Below are 17,123 nucleotides of genomic sequence, written 5' to 3'. Positions count from 1 at the left end.
AACAGATTTCAGAGTTCTCAAATTGAGTAATATGATCCGATTTTTTATTTGGTCAGACATGTTCCTGATAATCTGTTAATTAATCAAACTTGGGCTGGAAAGCTTTCTCTGATGGAAATTTAGAGTTAGTCTTTGCCATAAGTAAAGGAGTCAATCACATGTAATGTTTGCTGAGCCAACATTCAGTTTATTCAGAGAAATGAGTTAAACTGGTGTGAGTGATCCTTCCTCAGCTGTGTGCCTAGATAGACCTGAGTTTGGGAGTCAACCGGTCACTAAGTTTACAAAGAAATGTGTATTGTTAATATTTATACTTTGAGGAGATTCAGTCAAAACACAAAAATTGCAATCTATTTTACGTCTGAAAGTTTTAGCCAATTATTACCTAATTTGGTCGTGAAAGTTATAGTCTCTGATTAATAATCTGCTATCTTTTTCTTCTTAACAGCTGTGCTTACAGTATAATAGAAACAAAGCGTAGAAATGAAAATATTCTTTTAGTACAAAGTAGTTTAACGTTTTAAAATTATTTGATTTGAGCTGTGCATCTGAGCTGATGAGTATTTTGGTTTACTAGACTTTTTTGGTAATTATATAGCTGGTTGTGATTTAGATTCCTTTTTAAACATTGAAAGAAAAAAACTTCTCTAGCTAGGTTTCTAAATCAAGATATTTTTCCATTAGTGATATGTTTGAGATTTTTTAAGTCATATGTACTAATTTATCTCTGGATAAATTAAGGGGACTTTTTTTGTTTTAGGAAGAATTTGGCTATAACGCAGATACCCAGAAGCTCCTGGCAAAAAATGGAGAGACTCTTCTTGGAGCTATTAATTTTTTCATTGCCAGTGTGAACACTTTGGTGAATAAAACAATTGAAGACACATTAATGACTGTGAAACAGTACGAAAGCGCCAGGTAGGTATAAATTTACACTATATTATCTGTTTTATAGATGGTACGTAGTTCAGTTAAGATTTTTGGTTGCAAATAAGAGAAACCAACTCTGGCTAATATGGGCAGAAAAAGAATGTATTAGAAGGTTATAAGATAGCCCACAGAACTAACAAGAAAAGCGAGAGGACATATGCTAGAAACAGGCAAGAACCAAAGCCAAAATAATACCTCAGAAGAATCTAATTAAGACCCTGATGCCAGGTATCCCTGGTCCTTGATGCTGCTGCAGCTACCATAAAGAATTTCTAAAAGGCTCCCAAATACTTTGCTTCATTGCCTTGAGAGTGTCCAATTGAACCTTGGTCAAACCCTGCCTGCTAGGGAATAAGGAGGTGAACGATCTCCCGGCTCCAGCTTCCTTAGAAGGCGACAGGATCTTGGGTACTACCAGGTAGACATAGAATCCTCTGTAATCTGGCCTAAGCTTACCTTTCTCCCTTACTACCAACAGCTTCCACAACAGCCAGACTCAGTCTCAGTGATTTCTCTTGAATGTACAAGCTCATTTCTGCCTCCATGATTTTGTTTATATTGTGGATACCAACTCCCTGACCTTCCATTTATCCAGATTATAATCAGCCTTTAAACTCTTACAAATTTACCTTTTACATAAATATTTGCCTTATGTTTTTGTAGGTGTTTATAATGCAGTGTTTTCATACATTTTATACATACATATGCATATATGATTTCACTCTCATAACCATCCTGTTAGGTAAACAAAGTACATATTAATAAATACTTATAAATGTCTAAAAAGTAGCAGACCTGTGATAGCATGTTTCAGCTTTTGATTCCAGGCCCAATTTTTTTCACACTCATTCCAGTCCCCTTTGAGTTTTTTCCTCTGACCACTTGAAATTTTTATTTTCTGTTATACTTTTTGAAGCACAGTTGAAATACAAACTTTACCTTCTAGAAGTGTAACTGTACTTTTTGGCCTGTTGCCCTAGTTTAATGATGTGAGAAATGCCTGTGAAAACTCTGAATTCATCTTGTCTTTTTTCGCAATTGAATGCTTATTCTTAAGTATATATTTTCTTAGGCTTTGCATAAGTAAAAGCCCAAATCACTTGGAAAGTTAACTTTGATCTTTTCAAAAGAAGAGATGTTTCTGTCCTGTGCTGTTTGTAATTTTCAGTTTAGGATTAACATATGAAATTCTTAATAACTTGGAAATGAAGGTCAAGACACATAGCTGTGGTTGTCTGGTGAGAGAAGGGCTGAGATGGGGCTGTGTACCTTATTTAGGTTTTGGACTTGGTTTTTAACTTTTCTTTATTATTTGAGTTATTTACTAACATAATATTGAAATCAAGGTAAAAAGGAAGGAAAAAGAGAAGCTATCAATAGGATATTCCTCAATAACATTGAAGGAATCGCTCAATAAGATATTCTTTAATAGGAATCCCTCCAGTAACAGTTCCAGTAATTGGTTCTCCTGTCTCCATTTAAATCCTTTCGTGGGTATTGTCTGTATTTTTCAAAGAATTTATTATGTATATTTTTCATTTCATTTTATAAAAATTTGGTTATTTTCCAGTTCTGCCTGTTCCTTATTCATAATGTCCGAACTTGTTCATAATGAATACTCTTATCTTTTAATCATTTTAATCATTCTTATTTTCTAGTCTCTCAAGTTGTTTTAATATTTGTGGGTTTCGAAGATGAAAATTCTTTTGTCTCAAAAGTACCGCCACCTACCTCCCAATTAAGCATTACACGAATCTAGTTTCTGTTTCTCTACTTTGTAATTGTCCACCTATTGTGAAATATATTTTAGTTACTAAAATATATATTTAAATCTAAGAATATTTTATTTTAAACATGCAGTATCTTTTTTTTCAGCCTTTATTTCTAACATGCTTTTAAAAATATTAACCCATATTAAAGAAAGACACTTATTAGATAACTCACTGTTCATACACAAAATATCTTATATTTAATTTGCAGGGGAGAAAAATAAGCCTCTAGAGATTAAATGGTTTGCTCACTTAGGGCCGATTAAAACCCAAAATGAGAGCCATGGGCTCCCTACCTTCTCCTTTGATCATTAGGTCTAAAGCTTGAACTGGATTAATCTCAGATTTTCACATCTTATTATAAAAATAATTTTTACATCTTATAATGAGAAATCTTACTTAAAGTACAATGTGATATAAAATTTCAATTTATCCAATATATAGGCTTGTTTGAAACTTTTGAAAAAAATTATGAATCATGTTATATGTACTTGTTAGCTGGTTCTCAGGAAACCTTTAGACCACCTCTATGTGTGCCTTAAAAACTACCAACAGTAATGACCTTACCCCATAATTTATTCTTTTTTATTGAAATTACAGTATATGATTTCATTTATCAAGCTTAGCTTGGGATTTGACATTTCTGTGCTTTTTCTGAAGTAGTTGAGAAAATCACTAGTTGTAACACTAAAACATTACCTACTGAGGGAGAACATTAAAAAAAAAGAATCCCAGATTAAAAGTCTCTCAGTAGCTGAAATTTCTTCCCTGTCAAAACCAGAATTTACTGACTTTTAGGGCAAGGGTCAGCTATTTGATCCAGCACATAAAGTGGCAATTTAGGCAAATTTCTGGGTGGCCTTTTAATGCTTCCCATTATGCATTGTGTACAAGTATTTCCTAGCCCTCTGGTGCTTCATGTGTAGAAAATCTTGTAACAGCCCATTCAACACTTCTCCACAGCAGCACCAACAAGGGAGTCAATTGTGGTCAAGACTTTTCAGATGTGGACACCTGTTCTCTAGAAGTTTTACATAAGCCGTAAAGTAACCAGCTATCACTAACTTTATTGATATGGACTCAATTCAGACTGGCAACCTTGAAGTGAAGAGTTATATTTTGAAAACTTAGTGTGCTTCTCTTCCTGGTTGTAATGGGCATGTTAGAGAAGCTCTTGTGGAAAGTTTTACTTTGATACCATCTACAAACTGGATGTAAAAATTAAGGGATAAAAGGTCAGTATTATAACTTTGATTATGTTTAAATTAATCACTATTGCTTAGAAATAAGTTCCAAGGCTGTTGAAGGACATTTGTCTTCACATTAAATCACCACATATTACTTTTTTTTAAAATTACTACTTATTTTTGTTCTACTTTTTTTCTCTTTTATTTTTTATTGTTTTTAGTACATTTGCTTCTGGCTATTGGTCTTCTAATTTGGCCATAATAATAAGCACTCTAAAGATATTATTACCCGATCCTAATACTTTATATATATGAAGTTATATACGTGTAGAGAATATTATTCCCATTTATGGATGAAAAACTGAAGACATCAGAGCTAGTGAAGGGCAGAGTGGTCATGCAGTTGGTACAAACCCGTGGGATTTATCTAACATAGCATTACCACCTCAGCCTTGCCTCCTAAATCTTTAGTATCTCTCCCCTCCTTAGCTCCACTGCCATTGCCTTGATTCAGTGACTCATTTTCCTTTTGCCCGTGATCTTATAAAAGGTTTCCTTGCTCCGTATTTCTTAATCTTTAACTCCAGTTCATCCTCCATGCCTTATGCTGCCACCATCATCATCTTTCTATCCTGAAGAAATAGAACATGTTACTTTCTAGATCATAATTCTTCAATGGCTTCCCATCACTTGTGCTACTGGATTAAATCTTATCCCTTTAGCGTGGCCTGTAAGGCCCTGCTTAATCTCAGTCCTGCCTTCCTGTAGGACTTTAATTCCTTCCATTATTGTTTTCCAGCTGTAGGTTCTAACATACTGAATTACTTCCCAGATGTTTCACGGTATCTTAGAATGGACAAATGTCCATACTCTTCTCTTCTTGGAATGTTTCACCAGTTTCTCTGCCCCAATCCACCCTGTAAGCTTTTCCCATTCTTTAAAATTTAATTATAGGATTTTAATTCTGTTCTGAGATGCCTTTCAAATACCTAATTTAGTATTTCTTCCTCCTTATTTCCACTGTACCTTGTCTTCCCTCCCTCACGGCAGCTTCCATTATCTCATTTTGTTGTTGTTTAAGACCTTATTTCCTTCTAGACTGCTTCTGGAAGATAAACTTTATCTGTTCATCTTTATAGCTCTATCGAGCATAGTGCCTGGAACATAGAAGGTGTTCACTTAATATTTGTTGAATGAATCAATGTATCAGTGAATGAATGAATGAATGATCTTTTGGCCCTGAAAGATCGTTTGTTAAATTCAGTACAGGTTAGGAATAAATTATGCTCAATATGAGAAACTGATATATTCTTTCTCAAGTCATATATACAATATAGTTTATGTTGTTTAAAATAATCTTAATTCCCAGAATAGGAGATGTGAATTGTACTACAGATATTTGAATAAAGAGCGTTAGTTTCAGGGCATAAGGTTTGTGATGCTGATTTTGACTAAATCAGAGGTTACTTTGCTTCCTCTTACCTGCATACTGAATAGTCGAGACTCCTGGATAAGTCATTGTTTAACAAGCAAGGTAATATTGTACTTACACAGTTGCTGTGATAGAGATATTATGAGGGGCTGTGGGACTGTGGAGTGATGGTGGGGGGGTAACTATTTCAGTTAGTGGTGGGCAAGTTTTAGAGGGAGGCGTCTCAGGGAACACAAGGTGCTAAGTGCTTTACCATAGATGCTATGTCACATTCTCAATACTAATGTTATGGAAATCCATCCTGAGTTGTGCTGTCCCACACTGTAGCCACTAGCCACGTGTATCTGTTGAGCACTTGAACTGTAGCTAGCCTGAATTGAGTTGTGATAGAGTGTAAATTACACAGTAGATTTCAAAGACTCAGTACCCACCCCCCAAAGTAAAATAGTTCATCAACAATTTTTTACATTGATTACATTTTACAATGATAATATTTTGATTTTTTTATAAAATAAAATATATTATTTAAAAAAACAGATGAAATTAATTTTTATTATTTTAATGTGACTACCAGAAAACTTTGTTACATATATGGCTTGTGTTGTATTTCTCTTGTACACTGCCGACCTGGACTACACTTGAGGACTGCTGACCCTCAGAGTAACTTCCTTTTATCAGTTAGTGTGCGTATGTCATTCTAAAGTCTGCTGTCCTTACCTGCTCTGCTTTATCAATGTTAACCAATTCACACGGGGGATCGATCACTACCCTTGATCTCGTTAGCATTAGATTTTAACATGTGCTTTTTAAATTGGCTTTTAAATTTTGGAAATTTTACTTGTCAGTTAATACCATACTTTGGAAGAGAGATTAATAGGCAGCTTTTCCCCTCCCCTGCTTATATTAATAGTTCTTTGCATTAAAGAAATATATAATTTTAAAAGGTACAAAAGGTACAAAATATGTGAGAATTATTATGTATTAATGTATAGTATGACATTATTATGTATTTCCAACTCACCCCCTGAACTTATTTCACTCTGTTTTTGTAGCACGCTTCATTTATTCTCTTCTTTCCAGGATTGAATATGATGCATATCGCACTGATTTAGAAGAACTGAATCTTGGACCGCGTGATGCAAATACTCTGCCAAAGATTGAGCAGTCACAGCATTTGTTCCAAGCACATAAGGAAAAATATGATAAAATGCGCAATGATGTTTCTATCAAGTTAAAATTTCTAGAAGAAAATAAGGTAAATTCATTCTTTACTTTCTGAGATCTTTCTGTGGACTTTGAAATGAAGCCACCCTAGAGAGAGATAAATAGAAAGTTTTTTGTTGTTGTTTCTGTTAACTCTTTCGTTACAGTTGCAAAACAGAAGTCCATTTATAATCAGTGTTTGAGTTTTTAGAAGTACACCGAATATATTTGCTTCTCTGTCATAAAGTCATCCTCAACTCCGCAGTCCCAGTCTTTCCTAACAATTGGCAAAAATACTTGCTGTTTAATGGTTGATCTTCAAATTGGTATTTGAAGTGCTTTAAAAAGTTTTTTAATGATGGGTTCTGCTCTGGATATTTTAAAACCTTATCATTAATGATAGGTACAGATTTTGGGAAGAGACCAGCATTCTTCCCAGTAAGTGATATATAGGAAATGACTAAAAGGTCCAGCATAGGGCTATAGTTAGCATAGCCTAGAAGAAATAAGCCAAGAAATCAATTGTCCACATTATTTTCATGTGACATGAACATATCCAAGACAGTGAGAGCTGAGACGGGCCTGCTGTAGGCTTCATTTAGAAATGGATTCCTGCAATAACAAGGTATCTAAGTTTTGGTTTTTAAGTAAATGATAGGATCTCATGTTTAACATTTCTTCCACTGCATGTGTACTCATTTTTTATGAGGGGGTTGCAGTTCTGGGCATGGGAGAGCCAGTAGCGAGCACAGTACAGAGTAGCTGTGGCTCAGTCCCATGGAGATGGGGTCTTACCATTGCATGTTGGTGGTCCCCTTGTGCCTCTCACATCCTCTGAAGTCATATAAGCCTTCAACTCTGCTTCCTTCTAGGTACCCTCTTAAAGTTATTCTTCCATTCTTATTGTCTATTGATATCTTCTTGTTTTCCTTAACATTTCATTAGAAACTCTTTTGGTTATCTTAAAAGTTGCGGAATTATACATTTCCTCGAGACCTACCAAGTCCAGCCCCTTTGACTACCCCCCTCTTTTTTTTAGCTACAATTGGTGAAAAGTATTCACATGAAAAACATTACAATGGCAATAAAGGAAACTTCGGCAGAGTTATGAGATTGCCCAGGATCATTCAAACAGCACAGTGCAGCCTTTTAGCATTCATTAGCTGAGCACATCAGATGGCATTCGTTTTAGTCATTCATATATATGTCCATATAATAGATCAGTTATCCTGTTTGATATTACAATGGATAGGAACATATCAATACCTAGACATAGATGTGTATTTTAAATATAAAAATACTTTTGACATATTGCCCTATAATGGATCAGCACTAGACAGTGTGGTGCTAAATGAAGTATGCTAGAATATTTTGGGCTCTGTCCAAAGCTAATTTGAAAGGGAAGAATTTGGGGATTCAAGACCTTTGCAAATAGGGGAAATGATTTTAGGACTAATCTATAAAATGACAATTTCATTCCATTGGGATCTAATGATATTGTGTGGTATTCTGTGGATAGTGAGATTATGGATAATTTTTGTTTTCTATAAATTTTTCTGTGTTTTGGACAATTTCTTTGAAAGATTGTATTGCCTTTATAAAAAGGAGGGAAAGTTCTTTTGGAAGAATCAGTACCCTTAAACCATATATGCCTATATGATTCTTGCCAGAGTAAGTAAAAATAAGTACAATTACACAAGGATAATAGTCAATGGCCATTGACTGCTACTTCTTTTACTGTAACTATTTTTGAAACTTAGCAGTAGTAGATCTCCAGATTTAGATACGAATCAGGGAAGGCACTTCTTGTCAGTTATCATGCATTTGACATATATTCTCTCACTTAATCCTCATAACAACCTTCATTGCAGTAGCCATAGAAAGGAAAGAACTCTGTGATTTCAAAACTGAGCAACAAGGATTGGGAAATCAACATAGGAAGCTGGTTTAGCTGGAAGGTTATGAGGGAGGAGGGATGGGAATTTGTTCAGTTTAACCTCGGAGTTCAAGATACTGAAGTGGTGGAAACAATTGGTAGGAAGTTAATGATGTAGGTTTGCAGTTTGGATGAGTAGGGTCAGGGCTTCAGAGATAAAGGTTTGGAAGGTATTGTTTGAAAATAACGTTGTCATTGTCACATCCTCTCTTCTGTTGACTTTTCTTACTGTAAAATAAAAACATTAAATTGTTTTTATTCTCAAAGATTTTATGTTCTTAAGTGGCCTAGAGACATTCTTCGTTTTTGGCTTTACATAGTTGCCATCAAGCTAAGTTTCAGGGTGAACTCAGTAAGCACCTGTGTCTAAAATAGAATCTGTAAACTCTGACCTCTTTATCTTTTTTATTTAACTCTTCAAAACAATAAAGAGATCATGTTGGTTTCTGTTATATTAAACAATAAATAACTATCATTTGGATGAAGACAGATCCATGAGAAAACTTCTTTGTTTTTTTGTTATTGTTGAGCAACTTTTACCCTTTTTTATTATTTAAAAGCTCTTACAAAATGAGGAAAAAGCAAGCCTTTAGGCCTCAGACTGTCTATCATCCTTGTTTGCATTCTTGACAATTTGAAATGCTTCAAATCTGGATGTTTTTGGTTCTTTTGTTAAACTACAGCCAATTTGTGCCTTAATATCTCTTAAAGGCAGTTGTCAGATAATCTGCTTAGCACTTGAATTTTAACAAAATGTAATATACTCTATTCCTTAAGTATCGTATATTGAATTTTTTAAAATCAAAAGTTTTTAAAGTTCTGTGAAACATCGAGTGTGCTATTTTGTAATTTGATGATGCCCTGAAGGTTACTGCTTTTTTTGAAAGCTGTTTTGGCAGCTTTTTGGAGGAGGCAGTGGGGACTTTTTTTTAGTTCTTATGTAATGGCTTTTGGAGTGTCTTCCCATAGCAACAGTTCTTTTCTAAAAGGAGACTCCGGATAACTAGACACCTAGTATAAGCATAAAGTAAAAGTAGATAGTCATTGAGTAAAGTACTAAGAACCGTTCCTGTGTCTATTGTAGTAAATTTTAGTGGCCAAACATTGTGAGAATGTTTTTGTTTTGTTCTTAGAACTTCTTTTAAAATCTTTTTGAAAAGGATGGGAGGTAGAGTCTTAGCTATATTTTAAAATGTTGAGGTGTTTATATGTAGTTAATGTAACCTACCTTCTCTGGCAAAGCAAAGGGAATAAGTGTGTAAAATATACACATTCCTGTGTATGTGCATGCGTTGATGCTGAGTGATATGTGCACACATCTATATTTGTCATAGATTTCTGTTTTTAGAAATAGTTTTACCTTTAATAGAAAAACTTGTATTCTTTTACTATTAACAGTCTATACTCTGTGCTCCCCTCACCCCCTGTGATATATTGTGTTTATCTTTAACTTAAACAACCCTTATTAATCTCTGATATTCTCTTCCTTATTTACTAAACAACATTGAGTTGCAAAGCATTAAGGACAAAGTTAATTAGGCTCTTCTAATGTTTCTCCTTTCATCAATATTTCTCTTTTTCTACACCTTTAAATAATGTAACTTGAGCTGTTTTGTGGATTGAGGCAGTTTATTTACCTTTGATTGTGCCTTTCAAGGTTCAAAACAAAACATAGTCTACTTTAGTAAAGAGAAAAAAAATAGACATTTCTGGTGCTTTGTAGACTTTGTGAGAAAGGATAACCGGGCCTTCTTTAACAGCCTTGTTAATGCCTAGCAATGGTGTAAATGTATAGTCGTCATTTATTTAGCAAATGCGTGTTTGCGTTTCTTCCCAGACTTAGAGGTACACTGAAGGCAAGTGAAGGAGATGGAAGTAAATGAGAGTCAACTAGAATGGCGTAGCAGGGCAAATCCTGATTACCTCACTCTTTTCTTTAGTGAGGACAAAGCATGCTCTCTCAGAAACGCTTCTCTTGTTTACAGTGTGTACTGCTTACATGGACAGAGGAAGCAAAAATTAGAGGAAAATAATGCAAATCATTGTGAGCAACCCATGTTTATTTTTTTAGAAACATTTTATATGGCTTGGAACCATGTAGACTGTGAAAAGAGTAATTTAAGATTGTTTCCCTTAAGATGACCATAATTTAACTTAGGAATGGTAAATCTCTTCTCAGGGCTATTAGGTATTAGGGAAAAAAGAAAACCCTGAATATATCAAAAGATTTAGCAAAGCGTTTTAGGATATAAATAAAAAGTAAGGATCTCATTAATTTTATTCTTATTTTAAAAAGGATAAAATATACTCTTACTTTAAGGTAATGTCAGTTAATTAACTATAACCATTGCATGCAGTGTTTTTTCCATTATTATATTTCAGTGACTTAAAGGATGGCCAGAGCCGGGGCAGGGGCAGAAAAAGATGGAGCAGACTTGGGGTCTGTCCTGGACACATGTTTGATTAATATTGCTACATAATTTAAAATTCTTTTCTCAAAAATTGTAGTCATTCTGAATCTTAGGTTGCTGAAAAAACTGTTGTTTTCACTTATATCCTGTATATTAGAATTTTTTCTAATAGATTACAGACTTATTTTATATGCATCTTACTATGAATTTAACTTTCAGAGAAAAATCCAATGAACTAAAGTGGTGAGACAAGAGAAAGAGGAGAATACACCGAGAATAAACCTAAAATAAACGTACTCATGTAATATGAGATAGCCGTATATCTAGTTGTGATGACTCAGTGGCTTTATGCAAATACGTACTATAATAGGAAATATTCAGAGCCTAGTACATTTTTGTAAAATATGCTGTAAATGTTTGAAAAAGCTTGGAGGGCAAAAGTATTCTTTGTCTACTAAAACTTCTCTTTGAGAGGAAAAAATACAAACCTCTGAATTTAAAAAATAGATACATGCGAGACTTTAAGAAACATGTTAACCATTACTTAATATGTACAAGCAGATATGTTCTTGAAATCTTTTTCCCCATTGTCAACTTAACTTACTCTTGATACTTTTTAAATATCCATTCCAATGACACTGTCATCTTTATTTCTATAACTAGAGGCATAAACAGTATTGCCTCTTGGCATTTGCTCAGAGGGCAAACGAAATTAAGTTCTATAGGTAAAAGAACCTTACCTCATTCAAGATAAAAAGAAAAAAAAATAAGTGTTTATGGGTTGAAAATGTAAACGTTTAAGTATAATAAGCAACCTTAACACTGCAAATGTGATTACCTACATTTGGATCCTATGAAGCATTCCTTTACCCATGCAATTTTACTTTGAAACTTAATTCCTGAGTTTCGTTCATCATGTAGTTTGATATAATTCCATACTGTTTTTGTTCTTTTTTCATTCATTTAACATTTTTTAAGGTATATACTGTGTGCCAGAGGTGGGGGATGACTTTTTTCCCACCTTCTAAGTTCTTCTAGCTGGGCTAATAATCAAGTTAACATGAGACAGAGTACCAAGAGAAAATGTCCAAATTTATTATTGATGTATGTGGGTGCGGGGGGAGGGTGGCATAAGAAAAGAGACCCAAATATGCATTGGGTAGTTGAGGTTTATTTGTCATTTTGGACAAAGGAGAATGGGGTCAGGGGTATGGGATTTCGAAGAGAAAGCAGGCAATTTATAGGTAAATGAGAAAGAACAAACATGTGGTAAATAAAATTTTGCTGGGCCACCCAGAAACAATGGGACACAGAGGAATGTTCAGTAAACAGGCTTGCTTTGCTTGTTTTCTCCCTGTCTGCCACATTTGGTTTATTTTATGATGTGAAGGTGATACTGTCTTCCTTAAGCAGATTTTCTATTCTATCTGAATTTCTTTAGGCAGGTAAAGGGAAGGGTCAAAGATTCTTTCTGAGTCTTTTCTTTCTTTTTACTTATTTATTTTTTGAGTCTTTTATTTCTTAATAACCAGCCTAAAATCATTATTTCAAAAGGCATAATTTTGGTTGTGACTAGTTCTTTCAAGGAGAAGTAGTACATGGTCAGTTAAGAGTAAACAGGGCAAGCTTCCTTGGGCAAGTGTTGAGCATTAATAGGTGAAGTGAGAAGCAGAGAGTATTCCAGGTAGAAAGTATAGCATGTGTAACAGCCCTGTGGCAGGAGGGGGTGTGGTATGTTTAAAGAATGACTGTGACTAGAGCATAGAGAGAAGAATGAGAGATAAGCAGGGGCCAGACCATGTTAAGGAAAAGTTTATTTTAACATCAGTGGGAAGCCATTGAAAGAATTCTTGGCAAATAATAGGACTAAAATATGGAGCATAGATTTCAGTAGAACCTAAAAGTGAATATAGTAGTTTAGACAAGGGGTGATGGGAACTTGGATAATGTGATGGTACATAAGGATGATTTAAAAGCCTCCCAGGAGTGATAGCTTTAGAATTATAAATTGCTATTTTTATAGATTTGACTTGATGTTTTGTTTTGTTTTTTGGGGTTTTTTTTGTTTATTTTTTTGTTGTTTTTTTGGTGAACTGAAGGAATCAAGAGATACTTTAAAGGTAAAATAGAAATACATGTAAAATACTGAGAACAGATTGATGTATAATTGGCACCTTTGACATTTTATTTCTTTATTCAGCAGATATTCATTGGTTGCATATTTTATGCCAGTCACTGGGTTAGATAGTAGAAATATGGACAATCTTGCCATCATATAGCTTACAGTCGAGTAAGAGAAATAGACAGTAACCAAATAATTACATAAATACAAGCTAATGTTGTGAAGAAAATAGAGGGGTCATGTGAGAATACAAAGAGAAGGTGCCTTGGTGTGGGGGTTGTGGAAGGCTGACTAGAGGTAGTGACGCTGGGGCCGAGACCCAAAGAGTTGGAAAGGAGTTAACTACAGGTGTGCGGAGGAAGGGGGTTTTAAATAGAAGGACTGAGGAGAGTAGCTGTGGATGAAGCTGCACAAATAGATAGGGCCTACACAAGAAGAAAATGACGTCTGTGCAGGATTATTCGTTGCAGCATCACCTGTAATATCAGAAGAAGAGAAACAACCCAGCAGTTCAGCAGTAAAGGAAGAATAGGATAAACTGTGGTGCATTTATATAATGGGATGCAAAAAAAAAAAGAATAGAAATGTTATTGATAGGTCCTCAAAACATACTATTAAATGGAAAGGGGAAGATGCAAAGCAGTGTGTAAGAAAGGAGGAAAATAAGAATGTATAATCATATTTTGTGCTTGCATGAAGAAAAATCAGAAGAATTAACTTATTAAAATCAGTTGCCTATAAGAGGAGCAGAGTAGTTGGAGGTAGTAGTGGAAATGAGACGTCTCATTATATTTTTTATATCTTTTCAGTTTTAATCCTACCTATTCAAAGAATCAGATTTAACTTTAAAAAGAAAGAAAGAAAGTATAGCTGGAAAATATTTGTCTTTTAAATAATATGCCTTATCTTTTTTCAAAATGAGACTCAACTAGATTTCTATTTTTTACACATAGTCTAATATATATTTACATAGCCTATAATTTTTCTCTTAGCTTTAAAATCAAATAATCAATTCTGTGTTGGAGACAATAGAAAAATAGTTAACTTGCCTAGGACATGAGTTCCCTACGTCATTCTTAAGTGACAGATTGGATATGGGGTGATAATAGTACCTTTCACTTACATCAGAAAATAATTTTGTTTGCTGCTGTTAGTGGTTTGGCTTGTAGATCCCTTTAAATTTTTTTCTAAACCCACATGGAGGAGGAAAAATTTGCCTGTGGTTTGCATTGCCTACTTTCTCTCTTTAGAAAAGAGACAGAAGTTAACTATCTTTATATAAACTATGCAACCAAAACAGAGGTGTTACGAGTTGAATTTTAAATTAGTATCATCTAAGCCATACTTATTCAGAATCAATTGATAATCTGAAAATCTATGAATAACTCCCTATTTGCGGCTGTGAACTGGTGAACGAGGGGGAGAGAGCATGCCTAGCTAACCAGTCCATACAGTCAGTCTCTCTTGTCTGTTGTACTAAGATTTGCAGCGTGTAACTTTTGTGGAGGAGAGGTATTTTATACACAAGATTTAAAAGCCTCCCAGGAGCGATAGTTTTATAATCAGGAATTGCTGCTGTTTTTATAGATTTGGCTTGGTTCTTTTTGAAGGGGGTGGCGGGGGAACTATTATAAGGTTCTTGTGTTTTCTGACCCTTTTGGTCAGAAATGATTAACTTATTTGGAGGTAGGGTTTGGGTTTCAGTTTTCTGTTGTATGTTAGAGGAGGGAATTGTTTGGTCCTTTCACTTCGAATGAATAAGATTCACTTATAAAATTCACTTCTTAACCATTATTGCTGCAATGTAGCTGTTTTATAAAATGGTTGAAAGCTGTGTACTACTCAGATCCACATTTCCCTGATTTGGCCAACCTTGGGATCTCCCAAGTCAATTTGCCATGTTTTGTAATACAGTTGATTTTTTAAGTGATCAGTGTAGAATTTGAACAGATCACTGATAGTCTGTATTGGTTTTGGTGGCAATGGCATTACTGCACTTTTTTTTTTTTGGTTCTTAGTAGTTACAGTCTTCAATTTACTTAAAAGTAAAACCTTTAATTAATATTTCTGAGTAAAATCTTAGAAGACACTAGCAGTGTTTAAGAATTTGACTTTGCATCGTGCTTTTTAACCTTTCCTTGAAGTAGTCTCAGTAATGACTCAGCACCTTGTTGTTGACCATATATATATTCCTTCCACGACTTATCTACGTTTTGCTTTGTTAGATTTTAAAAAAATCATTTGACAACTGAGTTTCTCCTTTATTTCTCTTAAACCTCATAGCATTCTGCTTTTCTGTCTTTAAGTTTTTAAAAGATGCTCTTTTTAATTTAATAAGTTTTTTAAGGTGCTTGTTTTGGGCGATTAGAATATCTAGTCCTAAAAAATATTGTATGATTTATGTTACTTGATATTTCCCCCAGCAACTTGAAAGTTTCTTTCTTCCCGTTTGTATTACCATTGCGCCCAGAGCCTTCTCCCCTTAAAATACAGGTCTCACCATGCTGTGAATGCTCGCTAATCTAGTTCTTCCCCTAGAAGCAAGCTCCATGGATGCATCTTAAAGCATTCCCTTCCTACCATAAGTGAATTGATAGATGCTGATCTCTGAGTAATCTGTATATGGAGGAAGCTCTCATTAAGTATTTTATACAGTATCTATTTGTATATGTATCTAATCTATGATCTGGATGATCATATACTAATATACAGATGATGAAGCTAAAGTTTAGAGAGGTTAAGTAACTTGGCTGAAGTCTCACAGCCAGACCAGGATTCAAATGTAGACCTGTGTGACTCCATAGCCTTGTTTTTGGTTAACCGAAATGAAGCTATAATGCTGCTCCAAGTAAAGTTCTTAAAATAGCAGAGAAAAGATGCATCTTTGTAAAACAGAAGCCATATTGGTTACATCAAAACCTGGAGCTCTTGGAAGGGAGGGAGGAAGCAGAGGGAGCTAACACCATAAACCGTAAAGCAAAAGGGAGATAGAACTTTTTGGAAGGGGAAGAAAACCTGTGCATTGAGAATTTTAATGTATCACTGGATAAAGAATTATATTACCACAGTTTTGTGTCCTGCCATTACTGGAGTTTACCGATTATGAGTTATCAGTTACTTTCTTTTTTAAAACAACTGCCCTTTTTCCCTTTTAGGATGTTTTTTTTAAAACCCGCTTCTCAGTGATTTGTTGAAACCTGTCCCCATGACTCAGAAAAATAAAATCTGTTCTTCTACCTCTACTTATAGTTATATTTGTCTTTCCTTCTCTGTCTCCTTTCCCAGTGCCCACACCTTTATTTTTGATAGTGCTTCTCTTTCTCTCAACTGGTGGTTTCTTTAACATGACAGGCATTTCCCAATCTATTACAAAGTAATAAAATCACAAATCTCATAAAATACTAAGACAGATATACTTCCCTGCTTGTTATTCTTCTGGTCTCTTACTGAAGAAAAAAATCAATGATGGGCAGAGAAATGTATAATTAGATATTTTTAAATAGGAGTAAAGGAAGGAGTTAATACTTTACACATTAGTGGTTAGAGATGTCTCACTAAAGAATGATTTTGTTCCAGCCATTTGTCACATGTTTAAGACAACCTACCAACTCAGGATGGTTGTACACCTGATGGTTGTATAATATAAATACCTGTTTTATAGAATTATTGGGAGAGCCAGTAATTAATCTGAAGTTTAACAGTTATAACTAAATATATTAAAACTACTAACTAGAAATTGCCTCTTCTCTATTACTTCAGTACCTTTGATAAGGTATATAGTCTAAATTTGATTTGGAAAAAAGTTCATTTGGTAGAAATAAAGTACCTTTTTATGGTTTTGATGTCTGTGAAGTAATACTTCAAGTTTTTCAGTCAGTAACTTTGTAAATGGTATTTATTGTCTACTGATACATGCTGTGTAGGCAGGAGGAAGTTTTCAGTGTATCCACTTGGCATCACCCTGCTCTTAAGTTCTCTTACCCAGTTTCTGTTTAAAACTCAGCTTGTCTCTGCTGTGCTAGTCAGTGTCGAAGTTTGTTTTTCCCTTTAACAATTAAAGTATTGTATGCCACATTTTAGGTCATTCACTAGATGTTGCCATAGTGGTTTTGCTTATGTCTGATCTGTGTTGC

General features: G+C 34.5%; 1 protein-coding gene across 9 annotated transcripts in view; it reads left to right on the top strand.

Annotated features, from left to right (window-relative positions):
* Positions 1-17,123, top strand: part of ARFIP1 (ARF interacting protein 1) — an 81,737-nt gene that overhangs the window by 53,228 nt on the left and 11,386 nt on the right. For all 9 annotated transcript variants that reach the window (XM_039875944.1, XM_039875941.1, XM_039875949.1 and 6 more), the window contains 2 exons: positions 761-918; positions 6,399-6,573. In XM_039875944.1, the coding sequence (XP_039731878.1) occupies positions 761-918; positions 6,399-6,573 (333 nt within the window). The remainder of the gene's footprint in view (positions 1-760; positions 919-6,398; positions 6,574-17,123) is intronic.

Source organism: Pteropus medius, unplaced genomic scaffold (assembly GCF_902729225.1).
Source record: "Pteropus medius unplaced genomic scaffold, Ma_sr-lr_union100, whole genome shotgun sequence".
In the NCBI taxonomy this organism is placed as follows: Eukaryota; Metazoa; Chordata; class Mammalia; order Chiroptera; family Pteropodidae; genus Pteropus; species Pteropus medius.
Note: the sequence above shows the minus strand (reverse complement) of the source record. Positions and strands in the feature narration are given on the sequence as shown.